At 31.2% G+C, this 27,630-nt stretch overlaps 5 protein-coding genes across 10 annotated transcripts in view; 1 reads left to right on the top strand and 4 right to left on the bottom strand.

Moving 5' to 3' along the window:
• LOC144849119 (nucleolar pre-ribosomal-associated protein 1-like) overlaps positions 1-27,630 on the top strand; it is a 41,812-nt gene that overhangs the window by 13,516 nt on the left and 666 nt on the right. The window contains exons 16-19 of one of the 4 annotated variants that reach the window (XM_078706121.1): positions 335-444; positions 844-998; positions 2,402-2,532; positions 3,698-4,478. In XM_078706121.1, coding sequence (XP_078562247.1) covers positions 335-444; positions 844-998; positions 2,402-2,505 — 369 coding nt within the window. In that variant the 3' untranslated portion in view covers positions 2,506-2,532; positions 3,698-4,478. Of the gene's footprint in view, positions 1-334; positions 445-843; positions 999-2,401; positions 2,533-3,697; positions 4,479-27,630 lie in introns of those variants that run through there. The other 3 variants (XM_078706120.1, XM_078706122.1, XM_078706123.1) reach the window with 3 other exon arrangements.
• Positions 8,315-11,723, bottom strand: LOC144848190 (uncharacterized). Its single transcript, XM_078704901.1, has 2 exons — positions 11,621-11,723; positions 8,315-10,577 (listed from the first exon to the last, which is right to left on the bottom strand). Exon 2 carries the CDS (start codon positions 10,222-10,224, stop codon positions 8,824-8,826), a length of 1,401 nt encoding a protein of 466 aa, XP_078561027.1. The 5' UTR covers positions 10,225-10,577; positions 11,621-11,723; the 3' UTR covers positions 8,315-8,823.
• LOC144849249 (uncharacterized) lies at positions 15,017-16,719 on the bottom strand. Its single transcript, XM_078706322.1, has 2 exons — positions 16,608-16,719; positions 15,017-15,479 (listed from the first exon to the last, which is right to left on the bottom strand). The coding sequence occupies exon 2, from the start codon at positions 15,477-15,479 to the stop codon at positions 15,099-15,101; it is 381 nt and encodes a 126-aa protein (XP_078562448.1). The 5' UTR covers positions 16,608-16,719; the 3' UTR covers positions 15,017-15,098.
• On the bottom strand, positions 17,577-20,147 carry LOC144849121 (tripartite motif-containing protein 2-like). The gene is made up of 2 exons (XM_078706130.1): positions 20,014-20,147; positions 17,577-19,457 (listed from the first exon to the last, which is right to left on the bottom strand). The coding sequence occupies exon 2, from the start codon at positions 19,455-19,457 to the stop codon at positions 17,730-17,732; it is 1,728 nt and encodes a 575-aa protein (XP_078562256.1). The 5' UTR covers positions 20,014-20,147; the 3' UTR covers positions 17,577-17,729.
• On the bottom strand, positions 17,628-27,179 carry LOC144849120 (uncharacterized). 3 transcript variants are annotated; one of them, XM_078706127.1, is made up of 3 exons: positions 26,415-26,516; positions 24,474-26,276; positions 17,628-17,673 (listed from the first exon to the last, which is right to left on the bottom strand). In XM_078706127.1, the coding sequence occupies exon 2, from the start codon at positions 26,274-26,276 to the stop codon at positions 24,480-24,482; it is 1,797 nt and encodes a 598-aa protein (XP_078562253.1). In that variant the 5' UTR covers positions 26,415-26,516; the 3' UTR covers positions 17,628-17,673; positions 24,474-24,479. The 3 variants fall into 3 exon arrangements, with proteins under 3 accessions (XP_078562253.1, XP_078562254.1, XP_078562252.1); XM_078706128.1 differs by lacking the exon at positions 17,628-17,673 and adding an exon at positions 20,721-21,762 and having other exon boundaries at positions 25,485-26,276; XM_078706126.1 differs by lacking the exon at positions 17,628-17,673 and adding an exon at positions 27,134-27,179 and having other exon boundaries at positions 23,704-26,276; positions 26,415-26,490.

Raw genomic sequence — 27,630 nt, 5'->3', positions numbered from 1 at the left:
CCAAATATGGTAGTGATATGACATCATCACATCCATATATAGGCACATAACATTTTTTTGTTTGATAGACCTTTAAGGTAGTTTTAATATAAGAATTAAGTATACAAAATGTCCCATAATACATACAACTTTGTCATTAGTTTTAACAAAAGGTAAAAAAATTCTTAATTAAATGTTAATAATCTTTATTTTTACAAACTGCACAGTGTATCTGTTCAAATGCACCACTGCTTTTCATTTTCAATAGAAGAATGTTTAGATGCGTCCAACCCAAATTCAAGTTACAAGCACTACCTGCTTGTATGATTAGTAAAGTATATTTTTTATTTACCAGGGTATGATTATACAGCTGCTTGAAAAGGTGACCATGTTACCAGGGGCAACACTGAAGTTGATTCAGACTCATTCGCTACTTTCATGGATAGAAGGACAAGTAATGACAAGGTAAAGTTTTTTTTGTCAATCTTATAAAAATGTTTTCTCTATTTTAGTGAATTATTTTATTTATTTTATTTCAACAATATTTTACAAGGGTGGTCCATCCAACTGAAGCTGATCATTAGGGACCCTCAAAATACAATTTGACAAGTCTTTCACAATTAAAAAATAAAATAAATAGAATTTATAAAAATAAAAATAATAATTAGAATAAAAGGGGAAATAAATTAAAAGAATACCGCAGAAGTGTTTAAGACAACTTTTTTTCTATAGAATTTTTATATGAAATGCTTTTACAAATAAAACAAATCTAAAAAATCAAATCTAAAAATCGACATCCAATGAACTATTTTTTTGTCTCATATTTTTCTGATTCATTACATTTATAAGCAACTTATCTTGTAGTACATTGAATGAAGAGTTGCTTGTGAGACTTTGTAATCTAACAGAACTGTTGGTAAAGTCTGCCTCCTTATCTATGAAGTCATTGGCAGATGAAGAAGCTGGTCAGATCCTTAACCAATGTTATTCTGTGCACTCAATGATGAAGAAACTTAAAGGTAAGCAATCAACATTGATTGTTGACAACTAGTGTCCAGATTTCATTTTATTTACATCTAAGGTACCTAAGTTACTGTGATTTAACAAAACTGAGTTAGTTATTTAAAAAATATGTATTCATTTTTGCAACCAATTGAAACAAAATCATTTATAAAACACTATTTTACATTGGTTATGTTATCGGTTATTGGTTCTTAATAGTTGAATATTTTTATATTATTCCGTCCAGTGTTTGCCACTGCTAACCTCCTTGGCCTATATGAAATTGTACAACTCCCACTTGGTGTACTTATTCCATCATCTTCATGATCGATTCGTCTCTTGAAAACTCCATTTTTGTCAAATAACTGAACTTTATGTTTGCTTGATATTATTAAATTATCATCAGCATCCACACTTACAGAAAAAGGAAAATTAACTTTCCCATCGTCTTCTCCGTGATCTATGATGACTCTTGCAACCTTTTTGCCATTTGCATTAAATAGCTGTATTCTGTTATTTCCAGTATCTGCCACAACGATGTTTCCTTCTTTGGTTATTGCAATATCCTTTAGATATTTCATTTCACCCTTCTTTTTACCCTTTGACCCAATTTTACCGAGCATTGACCCATCATCAATATTAAATTTTAAAATACAATGTTCATTCTCATCTATTACATATAAGATCCTCCTGTTCTCGTCTACATCCAATCCACCTGGGATTGTGCCTTTTCCAAATGAGCGAAGTGTTTTTAGTTTGTCGTCACACAATACAACACATTTTTCACCTTTTTGCACATTACTATACACTATTTTCCCATTACTCATTTTGTGCATTCTGTATACACTTGTGTCTTGTGGCATTATTACCTTATCAACAAATAATCCACAATCATTGAATCTCAATATCTCTTTCGTCAAGCTGGATACCAACACATTTCCATTGGTTTCTAACAGAACATCTGATGGCTGACACATTCCTTCTGTGTGATGTGACAGTTCATCAATTGTACGAATAAGTCCTAGTTTTTCAACTTTGACATTGACTGGTGATCCTTGGACATTGACTTGTGACCCTTGAACATTGACTTGTGACCCTTTCATGTTTACTGGTGAATCTTGGACATTTACTGATGACCTCTTTACGTATCTATCTGCAAGAGTGATCTTCATTTGCCAGTCTCCTTCAATGTTACAGCTACTTCTTATTCTGTATTCTCCATTTCCTTGATATTTTACCTGAAGTCTTGATTCTTGACCTGATGAGCTTGTTAGAGTGGCTGCTAATTTACATTCTTCATCCTTGATCGAACTGACTACTTCTATTGCAAACAGCTGGCCAGTTGTGACTGTAATTGATCGATCATTTTCAGAAATATTAAACCTGTCATCAATTGTTACAATCTTTCCAATTCCTTCAGTATCCATCAGTTTGTTGAGATCAGCTGATGTGTTGAAAGTTGGAATAACATGTTCGTTGTGGAGTGAGAATTTATCAATACCTTCTTCAAAGACTTTGGATTGAACATTATTGATTTCTTCCTCAAGTGCGGTAAGATTCTCATTTTCTTTTGTTATTGAAGCTTTTAGACTTTCTATTTGTGTTTTCTTTGATTCTAGATCTTCAAGTTCATTTTCATTAGCTTCTTTTCTTTTTTCATTCAATTGTTCAAGATCAGACATCAATTTTCTGCTTTCTTCCTTTACTTTCTGAATTAGTTCCTTTTCTCTCATTTCAATAGCAGATTTGCTTACTGTGAAGGTTGATTCAATTTTTTTTTCATTTCTAACAATTGAGTCAAAAGATTCTTCAAGTTTTCTTTTAATTTCCTCAGTTTTTTTAATCAATTTTGTAGTGTATTGCTCGGCTTCATCAGTTTGCAAATGTATCGAAGTCACTGAATGTTGTTTCTTGTAACATTCAAGAATTTTACAGTTTTTACATGCAGATATTTTACAAGTTGAACAAAAGAATTGAAGGTCATTTTCATAATGAGTTGAACATTTTTTCTTTTGAATACCTGTAGCCATCTGAAAAAAATGTATAATACATAAAATATGCTTACATAATTGTTGATTGGCTGCATTAAACTTTCTATTTTTCTGTAATTTTGTTTCCTACACAACGGACATTAGACTCTATCAATGAGGTCCAGTAGCTTGTAGGATTTTCTAATTGTCAAATGTTTTTGACAGATGTTTATTGTAGGCCTATACCTGTACAGTACTTTTTTCTAAAATATGAATTTGATTCTTTCTTAAAGTAGATTTAGTTTGCAACTAACCTTAATTTCTTGACAAAGTAGTTCAGTAAAAGAAGTATGGTAGTTCCTTTCAGCATTAGTGTTCGCAGTCAATAGGACTTGATTATGCTTTGTAGTATGTATTTATGGTGTGTACTCTGATTTATATCAGTCAAAGATTGATATATTATCATTAAAGCATACATGTTTTTTTAAATTCAATGATAATAAAAATTGTAAAGAACAGTTTATGATGTACATTACAGACATGATGGCCTGTAATATAATGATAAACTGCTATTAAAATACAATAGATTCTGATTTTTTTTTAAACATACTACAAACTGTTTAGGAGATTTCAGTTCAAAAGTTCAGCTCTTATCATCATTAATGGTATGGTATATTATCTTTTTATTATACTACCAATCTTTACTGTGTTTTATACTCTCCATTTATTTTGTTTTGTTTTTTCAGTGAAATATTCATAAATGAATTTCTACAATTAAAAGCAACGTGTCAAACAAATTGAAAATTAAAGTTACTTGTCTGGAAGGAAGAACTTAAATTTCATCAAAACACTCTATTTAATTGTAAACTACATATTATGAATTTTACAAAAGTGGATGATTGCCCAGGCAATAAATATGTGTTTATTAATATTTTATATATTAATTTATTAAACATGTATTTGAAAAGTTGGTGATAATCAAAAGACTTTATACCAAAATACATAGCCAAACTAACTGTTATAGATGGCGCAGTCTGTAAGTGATTAAATAACATTGTGCGCAAACTATTACATTTGGTACAGCGATGAAAGTGGATAAGATCATCGATAGACAGATAGATGGATGGATGGATGGTGGATCTGCCACTAATCTGTGCTAATTAAGTTCATTATTTGAAAATGCTCCTGTCTATGTAGAATTTGTTTTTACTATGAATATTATAATTTGACTACTATAACTGACAAGACTACTTTCAATAAAACGTTTATACATTTCTTTTTTATGTGGTCATTCCAAATTTATTCAGAAAAATAATATATTTATATTATAAATAACCTTTAGAGCACTAATTGTTTTATAATATAAAATAATCATAGTAAAATATGTGTTAATTAATATAAGAGTTCCAATATTCTTATCCTTCTATATGATATGTTCATAAAGTAGAATTATATATAAAAAGTTAGTTAATAACAAAGATGTATTTTAAGCTTGATTCTGCAACCAATAAAATGTAACTTACAGTAGTATGCATGTCAAAGACGACTAAAATTATTGACTAAAACGCATTGGTCTACTTTACTAGAATTTAGTTAAAGCACTAAATAACAAATAAAAATCGAACCACTAATTCCCAATTTAACAGTTGAATATTATAATACTATTTGAGTTACTGTTAGCTCCAGCTATTCTTCTTGGCCTATAGGAAATAGCAGAGTTTGCAAATGGAAACCGTAATCCATCGTCTTCATGATCTATTCGTCTCTTGAAAATTCCGAATTTATTAAATAATTGAAGTTTATCTTTGCTTGATATTATTAAATTATTATCAACATCCACTGTTACACAATAAGGAAAAACAACTTTACCATCTTGTTCTCCATGACCTATGATGACTCTTGCAATCTTTCCATTTGCATCAAATAGCTGTATTCTGTTATTTCCAGTATCTGCCACAACTATGTTTCCTTCTTTAGTTATTGCAACATCAAATGGGATTTTCATTTGACCCACTTTACTACCTTTTGACCCTATTTTACCAAGCATTGACCCATCATCAATATTATATCTAAATACACAGTGTTCATTCTCATCTATTACATATAAGATCCTCCTGTTCTCATCTACATCCAATCCACCTGGAGCATTTAGTGCGTCTTCACCAAATAAACGTAGTGTGTTTAGTTTTTTGTCACACATTACAACACATTTATTCAAATCGCTGTATACTACATTCCCATTACTCATTTTGTGCATTCTATATGGTCTTGTATCTTGGGGCATTAATAGTTTATCAACAACTGATCCTGATTGGTTGAATCTCAACATCTGTTTGCTCATGCTTGATACTAACAAACACCCATTTGTTTGTAACATTACATCTGATACCCGATGATTGTCTTTTATATAATCTGATATTTTACGAATTGTACGAACCAGTCCAAGGTTTTCAACTTTGACATTTACTGGTGACCCTTTGACATTTACTTGTGACCCCTTGACATGTTCATCTGCAACAGTTATCTTCATTTTCCAGTCTCCTTCAATGTTACAACTACTAGTTATTCTGTATTCTCCATTTCCTTGATATTTTACATGAGGTCTTGATTCTTCACCTGATGAGCTTGTTAGAGTGGCAGCTAATTGACATTCTTCATCCTTGATCAAGCAGGATACTTTTACTACAAACTTCTCTCCTTTAGTGACAATGATAGATCGATCATTGTTAGCAACATTAAACCTCTCGTCTACCGTTACAATGTTTCCAATTCCTTCAGTATCCATCAGTTTATTTAGATGTGGTGATGTGATGAATGTTGGGATAACATGTTTGTTATAGAGTGAAAATATATCATTATCTGCTTTTAAGACATTAGCTTTAACTTCAATGATTTTTTTGTCTAGTTCATCAAGATCATTTTCCTTTCCTTCTGGTTCCTTCATAATTGATTTTATTGAAGCTTTTAGACTTTCTATTTGTGTTTGCTTTGAATCTAAATCTTCAAGTTCTTTTGTAGTAGCCTCTTGTCTCTTTTTGTACAGTTTGTCAAGGTCAGACACCAAGTTTCTACTTTCTACTTTTACTTTCTCAATTATTTTCCTTTCTTTCATTTCAATTGCAGATCTGCACAATTTTATATTGTTTTCAAATTTTCTTTGATTTTCAACAATGGAGTCAAAGGATTTTTCAAGTTGTCTTTTCATTTCTTCAGCTATCTTGATTAATTTCATAGCTGTTTGGTCAACCTCATCAGTTTGTGAATGTACTGGAACCACGTCATGGTTGTTGTGGTAACATTCAAGAATATGTTCACAGTCTTTGCATGCAGATTTTTTACAATTTGAACAGAAGAATTGAAGGTTATTTTCACAGTGAGTTGAACATTTTGAATCTTTCTCTGGAATACCTGTAGACATCTGTAAGAAAAATCGTTTGGTATCAGAATGTATTTTCTTTTCAAATCTTTATGTATTCACCTTGGTATATTGTGTAAACCATGCACCACATATGAATAGAGATTGATTGGGAATTGTATTTCTATTCAATGACAAAACTATTCTTGCTATACAAAATTGTCGGTGCATATAAACTGTAAAACTCATTCTCTGCATAACTAGAATTGTAAAAAGGATATTCAATTCCATTTCCTTAAACCTTTTTTAAAGTCAAAAGACAATATTAAGTAAAAAGGTGTTATGTCTCTAAGCTGTGGGAAGCAGTTGAGACATGACCAACTACCCAGAAGAACACTGGAGATAACCGATAAATAATAATAATAATAATAATATTAATAATGCTTGATAGAGTGCATGATCCTAAAAGCCCTAATGCGCTTTACATTAAAACAAAAATATACAGAGTAGTCAAAAGATAACTTAAATAGATGGGTTTTTAATAATTGTTTGAATGTAATGATGGCGGGTGCTTGTTGAATTGCAGGTGGTAAGTCGTTCCAAAGAGCAACTGAGGCACAGATGAATGAGCGACTTCCATAAAACTGTGTAGAAGGGCAGACAGGGTGTGAGAGGAGAGACCCAGAAGAAGACCTCTTCTTTTTAATATATAGCTTCCCCTGATATGTTTCTACTGACATCATTGGAACCACTATCTTTTCAAAGTATTAAACAAAGTCAAAATATAATACTGTGTTAACAAATACAGAGTTAAAACTGATAGCCAACAATGGTGGGCTGATTGGACACATTTCATAGTTCATTCTAGATACCTATAACTTAAACTATAGAACAATGCAGATTAGTATTTTTAAAATAGTAATTTAAAATAATAAAATAGCAAAGTTTGCCACTAACCTTTATTTACTTAATGTAGACAGTTTCAGTGAGTAATTTAGTTCCTTTAACTTTAAATCGGCCAGTAGTAGTTTATAATAATGGTAGGCGAAGTTGACAATCTAATTCTGACATGTATTCTATAGAATTATCAACAAAGTCATCTGAGGTAAATTTTTGACCCATGACGAAATTATGGAAATGTTTGAAACAAACTTGTATGCTGTTTAACAATAAACAAAGGCATGAATGCCTGTAAAATATAATACGCTTAACTTGTGGTTAAATACAATAAAATCTGATGATACAACTTAACATACAGTGATTCTTTTTCAGTTGAAACCCATGCAGGGTACATGCACTTTACTCTTTACAATGCAGTTTTTTAAAAATCAATAATTTTTAGGAATTGTAAGAGCTGCATCTCAAAACATGCCTGTGCTTTTCGAATTCTAAACGTTTTGTACAGTATATGTACTGAATGAGGACTGTATGAAATAGATAGATTGGTAATGGGTCTACTAGTAAAATCAAACAAAACAAATGATGGTAGACCTCGCATAATATACATATTCTTTAAGGTTTTAGCTGTTCCGGTTGAACCTCCTAACTTATTTCTCCATGGTTGAACTTAAATCTAAAAAACAAAAATATCTCTATTATACAAAATTGTTGATGCAATTACAAAGTGATGTTCTATTCTATTGGCATGTAAACAGGTGAAACAGGTTTGGGTATGTGTATGTAGGTTTTCTCAATGACAGGTTCTCCGAGTTCTTCAATTTGACAGGTTACATTTCATTTCTTCTTCTTCCATTTATGAGCAAACTAGTTGGAAGGGTACTGCTCAACTGGCTATAGTTGTTTTGTTTTTTTGCATAAATTTAAATTCAAATGAAGACTAATTTAAATAAAACTACTTTTTTTCTCCTTTTTTATTGTGGGATCATTCCACTTTTATTCAATATTGTCATATAATTAAGATATACAGATTAGAATGTTATTATACCTATTTTGAGAAAGGTATGTTTTCTTATTAATAACACAATACATTGAAGAAAAATATTATGAAAAGTCCTTTTTTTTAAAAATAGTTAGAAAATGATGGTCACTGAGAAAAGTTACGTTATCTGTGCAGATCATCAAGAATAGAAACAAAATATTAATCCAACCTAATATATACCATAATAAACTAAAACCCTGGGTTCTATGCTAGAATAATTTGTCTTCCATGTGGACTCAATGGTATAACTGGGTATACTGTTGTGATAATCATTGTAAAAATGTTTTAAAAAAACAAACCAAATATGATTTGAATGAATGTAAAGAAACAGTTACATATTAAAGTAAAACTATTTATTTCTGTACATAGGTAAAATAAATGTTTGTTGTTTGTTAGCATAGTTTTAAACTGTTTAAAATAAAAAGTGTTGAGTTAACTATTTAAGGTAGGTATTTCAAACTTTAAACAATACATTTTAAACGTAATTTAATCTGCTAAAAGACAATGTTCTATGCTACTTCACTAAACCAATTCTGTTACATGTAACGATATTTCAGAATGATTGAAAGTACTGCATCTTAATAATTAAACAATTTAATATTATTTGCCCCATGGTTTGCCACAGCTAGTCTCCTTGGTCTATGGAAGGAAATGACAGCACTGCCAAGTGGAAGCTGTAAACCGTCATGTTTGTGATCTATTCGTCTCATGAAAACTCCATTTTTATCAAATAACTGAACTTTATGTTTGCTAGATATTATAAAATTATCATCAGCATCCACAGTTATGCAATAAGGATGAACCACTTTACCATTTTCGTCTCCGTGACCTATGATGACCTTTGCCTTTTTTCCATTTACAGTGAATAACTGTATTCTATTATTTCCAGCATCAGCCACGACTATATTTTCTTCTTTAGTTATTGCAACATCATATGGGTATTTCAATTGACCTGCATTAGTACCTTCTGACCCAATTTTACCAAGCATTGTCATGTTGTCAATATTAAATTTAAACACACAGTGATTTTTTTCATCTGCAACATATAAGACTCTCTTGACCTCATCTACATCCAATCCACATGGGTTTTGCAATGTGTTTTCTCCAAATGTTCTGATTGTGTTTAGTTTCTCATCACACATAACGGCACAGTTGTTTATATCACTATACACTATGTTCCCATCACTCATTCTGTGCATTCTATGTACGTTGGTGCCTTGTGGCATCAGTAGTTTATCAACAAATGATCCAGATTGGTTGAATCTCAATATTTCTTTGCTAATAGTTGACACTAACATACATTCATTGGTTTCGGAGATAACATCTGATACCAGATGTGAACCTTTTATATAATCTGATATTTTGCCAATTGTTCGAACAAGTCCTAGTTTCTCAACTTTGACATTAACCGTTGACCCCCTAACATGTTCATCTGCAGCAGTGATCTTCATTTTCCAGTCTCCTTCAAAGTTACAGCTACTTCTTATTCTGTATTCTCCGTTTCCATAATATTTTACATCAGTGGTTGATTCTTCACCTGATGAGCTTGTTAGAGTGGCAACTAATTTACATTCTTTATCTTTTATCAAACTTGATACTTTGACTGCAAATGACTCTCCCTTTGTGACTGTGATTGATCGATCAGTTTGAGTAACATTAAACCTCTCATCAACTGTTACAATGTTTCCAATTCCTTCAGTATCCATCAGTTTATTGAGATCTGCTGATGTGATGAAAGTTGGAATAACGTGTTTTTTGTACAGTGAGAATGTATCAGTATTTGCTTCTAAGACTTTGCAATTAACATCAGTGATAGTTTCCTCAAGCTCATGAAGTTTTTCTTTTTCTTCTGGTTTTTTCATAATTGATTTTATTGACTCTGTTAAACTATCTATTTGTGATTTCTTTAAGTCTAGATCTTCAAGTTCTTTTGTAATAGCTTCCTTTCTCTTTTTTTCCAATTCATCAAGGTCAGACATGTTTTGCTTTCTTTTTTTACTTTCTGAATTAGTTCTGTTTCTCTCATTTTAACAGCATCTCTGTTTGATTTTAGATGGGTTTCAAATCTTGTTTGATTTTCAACAATGCAGTCGAGGGACTCTTCCAGTTTTCTTTTTATTTCTTCAGATATCTTGATTAGTTTCATAGCATCTTGTTGAGCCTTATTGCTAGCAATATTCATGGGAATCACATCGTGTCTGTTCTTGAAACATTCAAGAATATGTTGACAATCTTTGCATGCACATTTTGTACACTTTGAACAGAAAAATGTAAGGTCATTTTCACAATGAGTTGAACATTTTAAATGCTTGTCGTGAAGATTAGTAGACATCTGAAAAAAAATGTGTTTTGGATTAACTTTTTTTAATGTAGAAAATAGGAGAAAACAAAATATAAATAAATATTACTAGTTAGAATTAGTTGCAACTGATAAACATTCATTAATTCTTGCACTACTGCATTGATTACTTTGGTTTTCTTTTTTCAAATGTTTTAGAATAATTTTTTAAAGTAAAGCCAAGATTGTTTTGTTATTGCTATTTTTGTTTTGTTATTCAATTTATAAATGGATTATATACCTTAATTTAAGCATACCTTAAAATTAATTTTATCAATCTATTCTCTTTTCAAATCATAATGTCAATACTTACACAGAAATAGAATTGCTTTTGAATTGTATTTTCTATTAACTGACAAAAATTTCTATTATACAAAATTGCTGGTGCACATAACTGTTTTATTCTTTCATTCTCTACAAAACTAGAATAGCAAATTTTCAATTCTATTTCTTTAAACATTCATTAAACAGTTATTTCAGAAGAAGAAGGAAAACAGAGCATAATATATATGATTTTCTCAATGAGAGGTTCTCATCTTGAAAGGTTCCACATATATTTCATATGCATCCAACAGCTAGTAACTTGCCAATTACAGGATATATAAACTATTTTATAATTTATCATGTTAATATTACTAAGTCTCATTTAGGCTTAAGGAGTTCCAACCCTGGCACAAGGTCAGGATTGAACCCTGTACCTTGGGATTGGAAGGCAAGCATGTTAACCGCCAAGCTACAGCTCCACTACAAAGAACCTACTAGTTCTTAAAGCCAATAAATGTACTGTATTCAAACAAGACATACATTTCTAAAACATGCTTATAATTTTTTTTTCTGAAGTTTGATAGTGTGCTAGCAAATGTAAAAGGTCCTATTAAGTTCTTGTTTTTCTAATTAAAATAGTTAATGGTAGAGCAGGGATCAAAAAGCCGAAAGAAAGAAACATTTAGGAATTTCATAAAGTAAATGTAAAAAACTATATTTCAATCAAAAGAACAACATTTTAGTCTTCCTAAAATACCTTAATTGCCACTAACCTTACTGTATTTGCTTTATGAAGAAGTAGATAGTTCAGGAAGACAAATATCGTACAGTAGTTTCTTCCAACAACTGTGGTAGCAAATAGTAGTAGGTATATAGTGGTCGGTAAGGTTGACAATGAAATTCTGACGTGTATTACTTATCGACAAATATATTCATTGTATGAATAAAATATAGCCCTAGTAAATTTCTGACCTTTGACAATATGGAAATGTTTCGAAGTTCTACTATGTTACTTAACAATGAAAGTGGGGTAATATAATAAGCCCACTGCACAAGCACAATAGAATGAGATGATGTGTAAAACCTACTTCTCATATTCACTATTATAACACACCTGACTGTATTCTTGCAATTTGATTGGTTAATTACACATCACATGTCATTTGTAATTAGCCCTACCTAACGGGAAAGTGATATATAATGGTGATAATTCACGCACCCTAATACACTTTCATCTTTTTGTAAACATTTTTAGAATTTTTACCAAGCGATGTAGGTGACTGATCGCGTTCGAAAATTAACTTTTTTAATGGCCTAGCTTCCTGGCCCAGCCTTCGTCAATGATTATGATGTATAAATTAAATAAAAGTAGGTGTGCTCAGCCTCAGTGCTAAACCAATCAAATATTTTCACCATCCAACTCATAAATATTCATTATTTGTATATTTATCAGCACAGTCAACCATCTGTGTAATTTATTATTGGTAGTTCAGTGAGAGACAAGTACTGCGTTGCTTTTAACTTTACTGTTAACTGCCTATACATGATTTAAATTCAAATTAAGACTCGTATAAACTTTTTTGTTTAATTATCTCTTTTATTTGTCATTATCATATAATCAGTAATTTACTATACAGATAAATAGGACGTTTGTTTTCTTTTTTGATATTATAATAATACAGAACATTAGTAATAAATAAAAAGGTCAATAAAAAAAAAAGAGGACAGAAGACCAAAAAAAAAAGCAAACTCTTGTGATAAGCAAGCCCATCAAAACAAAAAAACAAATGGGTTATATACAGGTACAGTACAATAAATTTTAAAAGATGATCAGAAATATCAAATGTTATAGATACAATGTTAAAAAAACAGATTTAAAGTATTTGTTATATACAGATCAAAAGATAACAATGAAAAAACTAATAGTATTGCAGAAGAAACACAGAAAGTAAAGTTATGAGCATGATCCCACAATTCTTTCACTTCTGTACATAATTAAATGTTTAACATACTTTTTGTCACAGTGAGTGAATTAAAAATGCAAACTGTATACTGTATTTCATAAACCATGTTTGTTTTAGAACTAGACAATTTACCAAATAACATTGTTCTACCCTACTTATTATTTACAGTAACTGATTCAGTTTTTCAAATTGTAAGTACAGTACATCTTAATAATTAGAAATTGTAATATCATTTGCCCCAGAGTTTGCCACTGCTAATCTTCTTGGTCTATAGGAAATGACAGCACTGCCAAGTGGAAGCTGTAAACCGTCATGTTTGTGATCTATTTGTCTTATGGAAACTCCATTTTTATCAAATAACTGAACTTTATATTTGTTTGATATTATTATATTCTTATATTATAATATTTTACATTTTTCCATCAAACTAACCTGAACACTATAATTCTAATCTTTTAGATTTATTAGGGTAAAAACATTTAGTATATAGTATATTGATTTATTGGGGGGTTTTTTTCAACAAAAATGCTATCAAATTAAAAATATGTTCATGTCTTTTATTGTCCAAAATAATATTGGAATTCAGCTGTAAATGAGTGGACTATAACAAGTAATATGGCACCGGGGTAGTCTTTCTGACCACCAGTATCTACATCAAAATAAGAGTGATTATATCCTACATTTATAATAACATGAGAATGTCATTTCCATCTACAGGTGTCATACTTTCAAAATCGGTGTGTTCAGTTGCGACCACCCCCTCCCTCCCCTCCCCCTTTTAGAAAAACCTGGATCCGTCGTACTTTTGAATGGCAACCATCAATAATACTTGGAAATCCAATGTATACTTGTATATCTAATAGTTATATATTTGAATGCAAGCATTTTTGTTTAAACCATTGTTTGCTACGGCGACTGCTCGTGGCCTATAAGAATTGATAGAGCTGCCAACTGAAAACACTAGTCCATCATCTTCATGATCTATTCGCCTTTTGAAAACTCCATTTTTATCAAACAACTGAACTTTATGTTTGCTTGATATTATTAAATTCTCGTCAACATCCACAATTACACAAGTAGGAGAAACAACTTTGCCATCTTCTTCTCCATGACCTATGATGACCTTTGCCTCTTCCCCATTTGCATTAAATAGTTGTATTCTATTATTTCCAAAATCAGCCACGACTATGTTTCCTTCTTTGGTTAATGCAATGTCACATGGGTAGACCATCTCGCCCAATTTATTACCTTTGCTCCCAATTTTACCAAGCATTTGCCCATCATCAATATTGAATTTAAACACACAATATTTATTCTCATCTGCAACATATAAGACCCTGTTTTTCTCATCTACATCCAATCCACCTGGAGAATTTAGTGTGTTTTTACCAAATGAGCGGATTGTGTTTCGTTTCTCATCACACAAGATGGCACAATTTCGAGAATCACTGTACACTATGTTGCCATCACTCATTCTGTGCATTCTACTTGCCCGTGTACCTTGTGGCATCAGTAGCTTATTAACAAATGATCCAGATTGGTTAAATCTTGATATTTCTCTACTAAAGCTTAACACCAACATACATCCATCGGTATTTAACATAATATCCGATACCCGACGTTCTGTGTATTCTAATACTTTACCAATTGTACGAACAAGTCCTAGTTTTTCGACTTTGACATTTATTGGTGATCCTTTGACATTTACTGGTGATCCTTTGACATTTACTGGTGAACCTTTGACATTTAGTGGTGACCCCTTGACATGTTCATCTGCAACAGTGATCTTCATTTGCCAGTCTCCTTCAATGTTACAGGTACTTGTTATTCTGTATTCTCCATTTCCTTGATATTTTACATGAGGTCTTGATTCTTCACCTGATGAGCTTGTTAGAATGGCAGCTAATTTACATTCTTCATCCTTGATAGCACTTGATACTTCTACTTCAAACTGCTGTCCCTTTGTGACTGTGATTGATCGATCATTTTTAGCAACATTAAACCTCTCATCAACTGTTACAACTTTTCCAAATTCTTCAGTGCTTATTAGATCTGCTGATGGGATGAAAGATGGAATAATATGTTCATTCTGAAGTGAGAATTTATCAATATCTGTTTCTAAGACCTTGTCTTTAGCATCAGCAATTTTTGTCTGAAGTTCGACAAGATTTTCCTTTTCTTCTGGTTGCTTCAGAATTGATGTTATTTTATCGTTTAGTCCATTTATTTGAGTTTTCTTTGAGTCTAGATCCTTAAGTTCTTTTTTAGTGGCCTCTTGTCTTTTTTTCTACAATTCCTCAAGATGAGACATCAGTTTTCTCCCTTCTTTTTTTACTTTCTCAATTTTTTCATTTTCTTTCATTTCGATTGCACATCTGCATAATTTTAAATGGTTTTCATATTTTGCTTGATTTTTAACAATAGAATCGTAGGATTCTTCAAGTTTTGTTTTTATTTCTTCAACTGTCTTGATTAATTTCATAGCATCTTGTTCAGCCTCATTACTGGCAATATCCATTGGCCTCACATCATGTTTTTCGTTAAGACATTTAAGAATAAATTCACAGTCTTTGCATGCAGATTTTGTACAATCTGAACAGAAAAATTGAGGGCTATTTTCACAATGAGTTGAACATCTCCTTTTTTTTTCTTCAATACTTGTCAACATCTGTAAAAAATGATTTGTTTTTTAATTTGTTTTACTTGACTTAGACTCATGAAATAAAATTATTGTATTTGCTATATATTATTCACTGCCTTCAGTTCTGTTCCACTTCCAGTTGATTAATATTTTGTTGTTGGGTTCCATTTTAGAGGTGCTGGTCTTTATTTTTAAAATGTTTGCACAAAAAAACAAATAACAGTTTTATACATGACCAAGTTTGAATAATGTTGATATTTAATGAATGTATGGGTTTTAGGCTAAACATTTTATTATTAGTAGATACTTTGATTTTTTTTTTAAATAAACGTATCTTGTTGATCAGTTATTTAATATAGATTTTATTTCCTTATCTCAATATGGTAATGCATATTTACTTAGTACTGTAATACCACTTCTTTGTAAGTTTATTTGTATTATACATAACTGACCAAAATTGTACTATTATACAAAATTGTTGATGCACATCGGCTTTTAATCTTTCATATATTCTGTACAGCGCATTGCGAGCTTGCTTATTTGCACTATATAAGAATGAACTATTATTATTAATATTTTTAGTACAATCTCGGCTTTGATGTATTCCGGTTATGCATTGAAAGCAAGTTACAAGTACCTAAAGGTTTCAACTTCTAAAAATCTTTCTCGTTCAGTTCTCTAGGATTTTCTGCAAAATTCTTGCTGTTCCTAATAATGATGTCTTTTGTAATGTCCTACTTTCACTCTAATCCCAATCTTCTTTATATAGTTATCCAATTATTATTATTATTAATATTATTTTTATTGTTATTGTTCTTGTCTTTCAAAACATTCCTAAAACATGCTTGTTTTATACTTTTTTCCTAAACCTTTATGGTACAATAAATAAGTACAATACAATAAGTACAATAACTAATGTTTGATCAAACTACTACATAGTTTTAAGTAAAAAAAGTTGGTTTTACGGATTTTATGGATTTTAGTTAATTATATTTCGTGGTTGTAAACCATTATTCTCCTGATACATACAGTAGGCCTACACATACCCACAATTGAAATATCAAGTCAAGTGGGGTGGTGTGCTGTCTATTGTGTTACACCTACTTGCCTAAACTTGTAGAAGATGACATTTTAGGTTTAACTATATCCACTAACCTTATTACTGTAGTTTTTTTTAAGTACCGTGTTTCCTTTTAGGATTTTTATGTTTACAGTTGTTGTAGAAGTAGTGCGTGTATATTTTACAGCAAAGATATTCAGTGTCCAAATAAGCAGAATACAGTCAATTTCATATTGTGACAATACGGAAATGTGATAAATAAACATTTGTTGAACTAACAATAAAAGGTTCAAATACAGGAAAGGAAATAACCAATACTACTAGTAAACACAATAGGAATCAGGTGACAATGAACCATATAAATACACACATTCTGTTTTTAGGGAGATTTTCAGTTGAAACCATGTTGCTATGCTGGGTCAAACACAATGATAATTACAGTGATTATAATAACAATGACATTTAATTTTTATTTAATTTATTTTATCTGAATTTGCTTCCAAGATCTCATCAGTGATTTTAACTTTTCTTGTGGTTCTTTCATAGTATTCATAACTACTTCTTATAATTTTTGTGGGATCATCCCACTTTTATTCAATATTGTCATATAATCGAGATATACAGATGTTATTATACCTATTTGAGAAAGGTATAATTTCTTATTAATAACCCAATAATTTGAAGAAAAATATTATAAGTACTTTTTTTTTAAATAGTTAGAAAATGATAATCAGGCATGAACTGGTCACTGAGACAAGTTAGGTGATTGCTCAGATCATCAAGAATAGAAACAAAATATTAATGCAACCTAATAAAACCATGGGTACTATGCTATAATGTCTTCCATGTAGACTCAATGGTAACTGAATATATACTGTTGTGATAATCATTGTAAAAATGTTTAAAAAAACAAACCAAATATAATTTGAATGAATATAAAGAAATAGTTACATATTAAAGTAAAACTATTTATTTCTGTACATAGGTAAAATAAATGTTTGTTGTTTGTTAGCATAGTTTTATACAGTTGTCGAAAAAACTGTTTAAAATAAAAAGTGTTGAGTTAACTATTTAAGGTAGGTATTTCAAACTTTAACCAATACATTTTAAAACGTAATTTAATCTGCTAAAAGGCAATGTTCTATGCTACTTGGTATTTCACTAAACCAGTTCTGTTACATGTAACGATATTTCAGAATGATTGAAAGTACTGCATCTTAATAATTAAACAATTTAATATCATTTGCCCCAGAGTTTACCACAGCTAGTCTCCTCGGTCTATAGGAAATGACAGCACTGCCAAGTGGAAGCTGTAATCCGTCATGTTTGTGATCTATTCGTCTCTTGAAAACTCCATTTTTATCAAATAACTGAACTTTATATTCACTTGATACTATCAAATTATCATCAACATCCACAGTTACACAAAAAGGATGAATCACTTTACCATCTTCTTTTCCGTGACCTATGATGACCTTTGCCTTTTGTCCATCTGCATTAAAAATCTGTATTCTGTCATTTTCAGTATCAGCCACTACTATATTCCCTTCTTTAGTTATTGCAACATCTCTTGGTTGTTTGAATTTTCCTGTATTACTGCCCTTTGACCCAATTTTACCAAGCATTGACTTGTTGTCAATGTTGAACTTGAAGACGCAATGTTTGTCACCATCGGCAACATATAAGACCCTCCTGTTCTCGTCTACATCCAATCCCTGTGGGGCTTTCAGTGTGTCTTCTCCGAATGAGCAGATTGTGTTTAGTTTCTCATCACACATTACCACACAGTGAACATAATCATACACTATGTTTCCATTGTTCATTTTGTGCATTTTATGTACATATGTGCCTAGTGGTGTCAGTTGCTTATTAACAAAGGATCCTGATTGGTTGAATCTTAATATCTCTTTGCTAGCACTTGCCACTAACACGCACCTATTGGTTTCTGCCATAACATCTGATACCTGATGTGAACCTTTTATATAATCTGATATTTTGCCAATTGTTCGAACAAGTCCTAGTTTTTCAACTTTGACAAATACTGGTGACCCCTTAATGTTTTCATCTGCGACTGTGATCTTCATTTTCCAGTCTCCTTCAATAGTACAGGAACTTCTTATTCTGTATTCTCCGTTTCCATAATGTTTTACATCAGTGGTTGATTCTTCACCTGATGAGCTTGTTAGAGTGGCAACTAATTTACATTCTTCATCTTTTGTCAAACTTGATACTTTTACTGCAAATGACTCTCCCTTTGTGACTGTAACTGATCGATCAGTTTTAGCAACAATAAACCTGCTATCAACCATTGCAATTTTTCCAATTCCTTCAGTATCCATCACTTTGTTTAAATGTGGAGATGTGATAAAAATTGGAATAACATGTTTCTGAAGTGAGAATGCGTCAACATCTGCTTCTAGGGCCTTGGTTTCTGTTTCAAGTGCAACAATGTTATCCTTTTCATTTGATTTGTCCATAGTTAATTTAAGTGATGCTTTTAGGCTAGATAATTGTGTTTTCTTTAAATCTAGATCCTCTAGTTCTTTTGTATTTGTTTTTTGTCTTTCTTTACACAATCTGTTAAGATCAGATATCAGGTTTCTGCTTTCTTCTTTTAGTTTCTCTATTAACTTATTTTCTCTCATTTCAATAGCAGATCTGCATAATTTTATGTTATTTTCAAATTTGTTTTGAATTGTAACAATGGTGTCCAAGGATTGTTCAAGTTTTACCATCATACCATCAGCTTTCTTAATTAATTGTATCACTTTCTCCTCAGCCTCGTCATTAGATATTGGAACTACATCATGTTGGTTTTGGAAGCATTCATGAATATGTTCACAGTCTTTGCATGCAGATTTTTTACAATCTGAACAGAAGAATTGAAGATCATTTTTACAATGAGTTGAACATTTTAATTTCTTCTTTCCAATACCAGTAGACATCTGTAAATTAATTTGATTTGTATTTAGTTTAGTATCAGCTACATGTTATGAAAATAGAAACAAGAAATAAAATAATGTTTGTATCTATCTATACTCAGCTAAGAAGACGTTCGTTTGTGACATTGTGGGCAGTCTACAATGGCAGCAAGAAACATTTTTCCTTTTATTCAGATTCCTACTGATTCATTTGTTCATGGTTAAACTGAATACATATTTCTCACAATACAAAGTTGTGAATTTTAGTGCAGTTGATTATAATTAAATAAGTTATTCTAATTACAGGACAAGTTGACTGATTAGCTTTTATTTAAACACTTAATCAAGTATAGTGTTCTTTGATATCAGCAACTGTATAAAATAGGTGTATGATAATGCTGATTAATGCAATAAATTTTGTATATAAAAAAAATGTCAGGTCATTAGATTTCAATCTTTTGAGCCACAATTTTTCTAACACACAACATTGACATGTCAAGTTCAAAATGAAAAAAAAAGTTTTTTCTGGTGATGTCGTTTGTAAAGTATTACTAACAGAACATATTAGAATTTTACTAACCTTATTTGCTAGGTGAAAAAAGACTAGGTAGTAAATAAAGTACTGTACTTCCTTATACTTCCTAGCTTTACTGTTGGTATCCAATAGTAGTTTATATATTGTGGGTGCTGTAGGAATAAAGCATTTTCAATTTCTGATCTGTGGCAATACAGAAATGTGTCAAACTGTTGTGTTACTTTACCATGAACAATAAACACATAATAAAGGTACTTCTATTAAAATTTAACAAAAGCAAATGACTCGACATAACCTTGTAGTTAAAAGGAAAGTTGCAAGAACTTTTCAATTGAACTAATATTTGCCTTGGATAAGGCATTTTTATACACTTGACTGAACTTGATTGCTTTTTGAAAATTTATAATTTATGAATTTATTAACTTTCATTTTATGTACATCAGAAGATCATTGAGAGTGAGTTTGAATCTGAAATTGTATTTATATGTATGTATTTATTTGGCAATGCCTGTATAGAATTACTGACATGATTTCAATCCAAATTAAGACTAGCTCAAATAAAACTGTTTATTAATCTTTATATACATACAGTAGTGCATATATTCTATTTTACATATAAAGTAAAACAATGAATATGATCCCACAATGACAACAATTAAAATGTAAATTAAATCTTGTATTTCCTACTACATAAAATGTCAGTTATTTAAATATAGGCCTACGTATTTTAACTAATAAAACTCACAAATTGTTATTGTTCCTAAAAAATAGAACTTTAGTTGCTTGTATTTAAAAAATACACATTCCAGACAGATCATTTTTGGAACAATAAAATAACTAATTTTTAGGAGCTCCATTTTAATAATTGAATAATTTGATATCATTTGACCCATGGTATGCCACAGCTAATCTTCTCGGCTTGTAGGAAATGACAGAACTGCCAAGGGGCAACAGTAATTCATAGTCTTTGTGATCTATTCGCCTTATGAAAACTCCATTTTTGTCAAATAACTGAACTTTATGTTGGCTAGATATTATTAAATTATCATCAGCATCCACAGTTATACAAGAAGGATGAACAACTTTACCATCTTCTTCTCCATGACCTATGATGACCTTTGCCCTTTTCCCATCTGCATTAAAAAGTTGTATTCTGTTATTTTCAGTATCTGCCACAACAATGTTTCCTTCTTTAGTTATTGCAACATCACATGGATATTTCAATTGACCTGCATTAGTACCTTCTGACCCAATTTTACCAAGCATTGACTGGTCGTCAATGTTAAATTTAAACACACAATGTTTATTATCATCTGCTACATATAAGATCCTCTTGTTCTCATCTACATCCAATCCACCTTGGAGATTCATTTTGTCTTTACCAAATGAACAAATAGTGCTTAGTTTGTCGTCACACATAAAAATACAATTTTTTAAATTACTATACACTATATTTCCATTACTCATTCTGTGCATTCTGTAAGCATTTGTGCCTTCTGGTGTTAGTAGCTTATTAACAAAGGATCCTGATTGGTTGAATCTTAATATCTCTTTGCTAACACTCGTCACTAGTACACACCCATTGGCTTCTGCCATAACATCTGATACCTGATGTGAACCTTTTATATAATCTGATATTTTGCCAATTGTTCGAACAAGTCCTAGTTTGTCAACTTTGACATTTACTGGTGACCCCTTGACATGTTCATCTGCAACAGTGATCTTCATTTTCCAGTCTCCTTCAATGTTACAGGTACTTGTTATTCTGTAGTCTCCATTTCCTTGATATTTTACCTCGGGAGCACTAGATTCTTCACCTGATGAACTTGTTAAAGTGGCCGCTAATTGACATTCTTCATCGTTTATCAAACAAGATACTTTTACTGAAAACTGCTCTCCCTTTGCGACTGTAACTGATCGATCATTGTTAGCAACAATAAACCTCTCGTCAACAGTTAAAATGTTTCCAATTCCTTCAGTATCCATCAGTATGTTGAGATCTGCTGATGTGATGAAAGTTGGAATAACATGTTCATTGTACAGTGAGGACTTATCAATATCTGCTTTTAGGACCTTGTCTTTAACATCAGCAATGTTTTTCTTAAGGTTGACGAGGTTCTCATTTTCGTCATCTTTGTTAATAGTTGACTCTACTGATTGTTTTAGGCTATCTATTTGTGTTTTCTTTGAGTCTAGATCTGCAAGTTCTTTTTGAATAGCTTGTTGTCTGTTTTGAAATAATTTATCAAGATCAGACATTAGTTTTCTGCTTTCTTCTTCTGCTTTCTGAATTATCTCTGTTTTTCTCATTTCAATAGCAGATTGGCATAATTTTAGATGAGTTTCAAATTTTGTTTGATTTTCAACAATGAAGTCAAGAGATTCTTCAAGCTTTCTTTTAATTTCTTCAGCTATCTTGATTAGTTTTATAGCATTTTGATCGCCTACATCTTTTTTAAAATTTATTGGAATCACGTCATGTTTCTTCTTGTAACATTCAAGAATATGTTGACAGTCTTTACACGCAGATTTATTACAACTTGAACAGAAGAATTGAAGATCATTTTTAGGATGAGATGAACATTTTGAATGTTTTTCTTGAACACCTGTGGACATCTGTTAAAAGAAAAATATCATTTGATGTGATTCCTGTTATAAAAATGTTTAAAAGAAGAAATTTAAACAAAATATATAAGCTTAAGTAAACCTTACTTCCAAATATTCACTAATACTCTATATTGATGTTAAGTCAATCAGCACTGTTATAAACATCCGGTGTTTTAAGTTCCCAATGTAGATAGCTTGAACGTAAATTCATATAATAAAGCAAGTGAATTTATAGTGGCAATTTATGTTTGTATAACAGTGTTTTTTCCATATTAGGAACCACTACTTTTCCAAAGCATACACAAGCAAACAACATTGAAACACCAAGTCATAGTGTGCTAGCAAGTTAAAATTAAACAAATTTCATTTCACATGAAATTAGTTAGTTGTACTACTGTTGTCTAGTCCTAACTTTTAGTCTGCTAAATATACTTAGCTTATAACTAACCTTATTTGCTTGAAGAAAGACAAGGTATTGTTCAAATTTGATTTAACTTTGCAGCCAACACCAGATAATTTGTTTATGCGGTTCGGTTGACAATGTAAAAGTATTAGTATCAGCAAAGATAATAAAGCTTTTCTGGGTGATTATACGAAATAAATCTTTTGTTGCTTTCCGTAACACAATACCTGCTGCTAACCACAATATTACAGAAATTAATGTTTATGAGAGAAAAAATGAAACTGAAACTAATTCCTACAGTTATCATGATTTTCATAGCATTTTGTTGAGCAATATCCATTGGTATCACATCAGGTTTTTCCTTCAGTGGAACATTTTAATGTTTTGAATATTATGTAGACATTTAGTTTGTTATTACATAAAATTTCTTTTTGAACAACCAAAAATAGTATAAGCGAACTTACAGTACGTTTCGAAACCTATCAGGTTTCATTCTCAACTTTCGCTTATACTATTTTTGGTTGTTCAAAAAGAAATTTTATGTAATACCTATTCCACAACCAGATGAAATTCTTCCAACAATTTAGTTGTTATTGCTATATCTTGATGGTCGGTTTGTAAATCAATTATATAACATATTTTAAACATACCTTAACATTTATTTTTTATCAGTCTATTTCATTTTAAAATCTTAAATATAACTACAGTATTAATGTATATCTACATATGAATAGAATTGCTTTTGAAATTATATTGTTTAACTGACGTAAGTATTGCTATTATACAGAATTGTTAGTGCACATCAGTTTCCTCAATAAAATGTTCTTTGGATTCAAATAGGTACAAATATTGTTGCTATGAATTAAAATTCAAATCAAAAGCCAAAGCCAAATAAAACTACTTTTTATACATTTGTTGTCATATAATTAAAATGTATACATATATTAAAACCTATGTAAGGAAGTAGGTACAATAGTGTATTTTCCTATTACAATAACCCAATAGCCAACAGCACTTTGATTATAGTTTATTGATATATTTGAATTAAAAACCTTTTTTTATATACAAAATAATAATCAGACAGGTAAACTGGTCACTGGATAAAGTTAGGTGTTCAGCTCAAATCGTCAAGAATGGAAAGCAAATAATATTCATCCAACCCAATCTAACTAGAACCATGGGTAATATACTAGAATAATTTGACCTTGTAAACTCAAACTGAGTATACTGTTATGATAATCATAAAAAAAAAAAAACCTTTGCAAAATATAATATGAAGTTTCTTTTCTGCTATAATATTTACATATTGAAGTTAAACTATTTATTTCTGTACATAGGTAAAATAATGTTCGTTGTTAACATACTTTTTATACAGTTCATTCATTTTTTAATAAAGTTTTGAGTTCATTAAAAATAAGTATTTAAAAATTCAAACAATGCAAGTAATTTAATCTGCTAAAAGGCAATGTTCTAATCTATGCTACTTGGTATTTACTGCATCTTAATAATTGAAAAATTTGATATTATTTGTCCCATTGTTTGCCACTGCTAATCTCTTGGGTCTATAGGAAATTACAGAGCTGCCAAGTGGAAGCTGCAAACCTTCCTCTTTGTCATCTATTCGTCTCATGAAAACTCCATTTTTATCGAACAACTGAAGTTTGTGTTGGCTAGATATTATCAAATTCTCATCAACATCCACAGTTACACAAGTAGGATGAACCACTTTACCATCTTCTTCTCCATGACCTATGATGACCTTTGCCTTTTGTCCATCTGCTTTAAAAATTTGTATTCTGTTATTTTTAGTATCAGCCACGACAATGTTTCCTTCTTTGGTTATTGCGACATCATTTGGGTGTTTCAATTCACGCAATTTATTACCTTCTGACCCAATGTTACCAAGCATTGACCCATCATCAATATTAAATTTGAACACACATTGTTTGTTTTCATCTACTACATATAAGACTCTCCTGGCCTCATCTACATCCAATCCACATGGGTTTTGCAATGTGTCTTCTCCAAATGTGCTGATTGTGTTTAGTTTCTCATCACACATTACAACACATTTTTTAAAATCACTGTACACTATGTTGCCATTACTCATTCTGTGCATTCTAATTGGTTCTGTGCGTTGTGGCATCAGTAGCTTATCAACAAATCTTCCTGATTGGTCGAATCTCAACATCTGATCACTCATAGTTGACACTAACATACATCCATTGGTTTCCAACATAACATCTGATACCCAATGTAGGCCTACATCTTTTATATAATCTGATATTTTTCCAATTGTACGAACTAGTCCTAGCTTTTCAACTTTGACATTTACTGGTGACCCTTTCACATTTACTGGTGACCCTTTCACGTTTACTGGTGAACCTTTGGCATTTAGTGATGACCTCCTAACGTATTTATCTGCAAGAGTTATCTTCATTTGCCAGTCTCCTTCCATGGTACATCTACTTGTTATTCTGTAGTCTCCGTTTCCTTGATATTTTACATGAGGTCTTGATTCTTCACCTGATGAGCTTGTTAGAGTGGCAGCTAATTTACACTCTTCATCCTTGATCAAGCAGGAGACATCTACTACGAACTGCTGTCCCTTTGTGACTGTGATTGATCGATCATTTTTAGCAACGTTAAACCTCTCGTCAACTGTTACAATGTTTCCAATTCCTTCAGTATCCATCAGTTTATTAAGATGTGCTGATGTGATGAAAGTTGGAATTACATGTTTGCTATGAGGTGAACATTTTTCAATATCTGCTGCCAAGAGCTTGTCTTTGATATCGATGATTTTTGTCTTAAGCTTTTCAAGATTGTGTTTTTCCTCTTCTTTGTTCATAATCGATTTAACTGAAGCTTTTAAACTATCTATTTGGATTTTCTTGAAGTCTAGATCTTCAAGTTGTTTTTTAAAAGCTTCATCTTTGTTTTTGTCCAATTCGTCAAGATGAGACTTCAATTCCCTGCTTTTTTCTTTAACTTTCCGAATTATTTCCTTTTCTCTCATATCAATAGCGCATCTGCATAATTTGAGATGGGTTTCAAATTGGTTTTGATTTGCAACAATAGAGTCCAAGGATTCTTCAAGTTTTCTTTTTATATCTTCAGCTATCTTGATCAGTTTCATAGCATTTTGCTCGGTTTGTAATTGTATTGGAACTACATCATGTTGGTTTTGGTAACATTCGTGAATATGTTCACAGTCTTTGCACGCAGGTTTTTGACAATCTGAACAGAAAAACTGAAGGTTATTCTCAGAATGAGTTGAGCAACAACCTGTAGACATCTGTAAAGAAAAATATGATTTTTATTTTTAGTTTGTTTTTAGATTCACAATACGGTAGAGCCTTTCCTTCAAGACACTCATATTGAGGGGGCACATTTATACTATACTTATATAAGTTTTTATATATAGCAAACTTACCTTGATTGGATTGATTTGATGTCAGTGTATATTTCCTTTTCAAATCTCAACACAAACCTGATCATGTACAGTATATCTACATAAAAACACAATTTGTATTAACTATACAAAGCACATCGGTTGGTGATCTTTTCAAATTCTATTTCTTTATATTTTCCCCCTTTTTTAAAAAGTACACTGAGGACGAATTAATTGGTAGTATTTTTCATGAGAGGTCCAAGTTCTGCTGATGATATTTCCCTCTTGTTGACAAGTTCTAGACATTTATTATATGGTATACCAAACCACCATGTGATGGGCATGAGTTCGAGCCGGTCCAATATTTATTGTATCCTTCTTGGGCAATATACTTTATTCTCATTGCTTCGTCCTTCAGATGAGAAATAAAGCCGTTGTTCCCGTGTGCAGAGTGCACGTTAAAGACACACTATCGAAACGAGATGGGGATCGTATCTTGGTGTGCTAATCTTGGTAGGCGCTGAGGGCCTAATCCGAGTTCTTTCCAGTTTAAGTTACGCTTGTAGGACGGTTATAATTACCTTTATAGCTTTAATAAGCCAATACATGTTGCAAGTGTCGTACCTTTAAATAGGTGAATGGGAGTTGGCTTAATGTTTTATAATATATTTACATGAAACCCTATTAAATTTGTGAGCTGCTACTATTAAAATCATCATTAAAATAGCCTAGTTAAAATAGGCTAAGTTTTTTTTACTTACCTTATTTGTTTCAAGCAAGACAATGCAGTAAAACAAGTAGGCCTATCGTACTTCCTTTAATTTTCCTGACAATTTTATTATATAGGAATATTCAGTGTTTGAATAAAACATTGTCAATTACTGACCTGTGACGATACAGAGATGATATATAATTTCGACACCTTTCTGTATTGTGATGGAATGACTACCATCGTCATATGAACAAAGGACTAACCTATTTCCAATAGAATCATGGATGACAATAAACTCTACTGTACAAATTCGGTTTATGTAATTCATAGCATTATTATTCTTAGTCCACCGCATCTCCAGTTTTTTTAGGGACATGGGAATTTCAATTGAACAGTATTTGTCTTCGAATGGTATTATGGCATTAATATTTATTTTGTTAATACAGTTTCTTTATACCCTTTGGGCCCGAGACCCAGATAGTTCAGAGACCCCCTACATAACGTAATTGATAAGTTTTTGTTGGGGTCTCTGTTATCGAAATTCAG

This window comes from Antedon bifida, chromosome 7 (assembly GCF_963402885.1).
Source record: "Antedon bifida chromosome 7, ecAntBifi1.1, whole genome shotgun sequence".
In the NCBI taxonomy this organism is placed as follows: Eukaryota; Metazoa; Echinodermata; class Crinoidea; order Comatulida; family Antedonidae; genus Antedon; species Antedon bifida.
The sequence above is the reverse complement of the archived record's forward strand: the minus strand, read 5'-3'. Positions and strand labels throughout refer to the sequence as shown.

What these genes read in the sequence shown, in the direction of transcription:
- LOC144848190 (XM_078704901.1), bottom strand. Translation starts at nt 10,224, where the DNA reads ATGTCTGACCTTGATGAATTGGAAAAAAAGAGAAAGGAAGCTATTACA.
- LOC144849249 (XM_078706322.1), bottom strand. Translation starts at nt 15,479, where the DNA reads ATGTTGACAAGTATTGAAGAAAAAAAAAGGAGATGTTCAACTCATTGT.
- LOC144849121 (XM_078706130.1), bottom strand. Translation starts at nt 19,457, where the DNA reads ATGTCTACTGGTATTGGAAAGAAGAAATTAAAATGTTCAACTCATTGT.
- LOC144849120 (XM_078706126.1), bottom strand. Translation starts at nt 26,276, where the DNA reads ATGTCTACAGGTTGTTGCTCAACTCATTCTGAGAATAACCTTCAGTTT.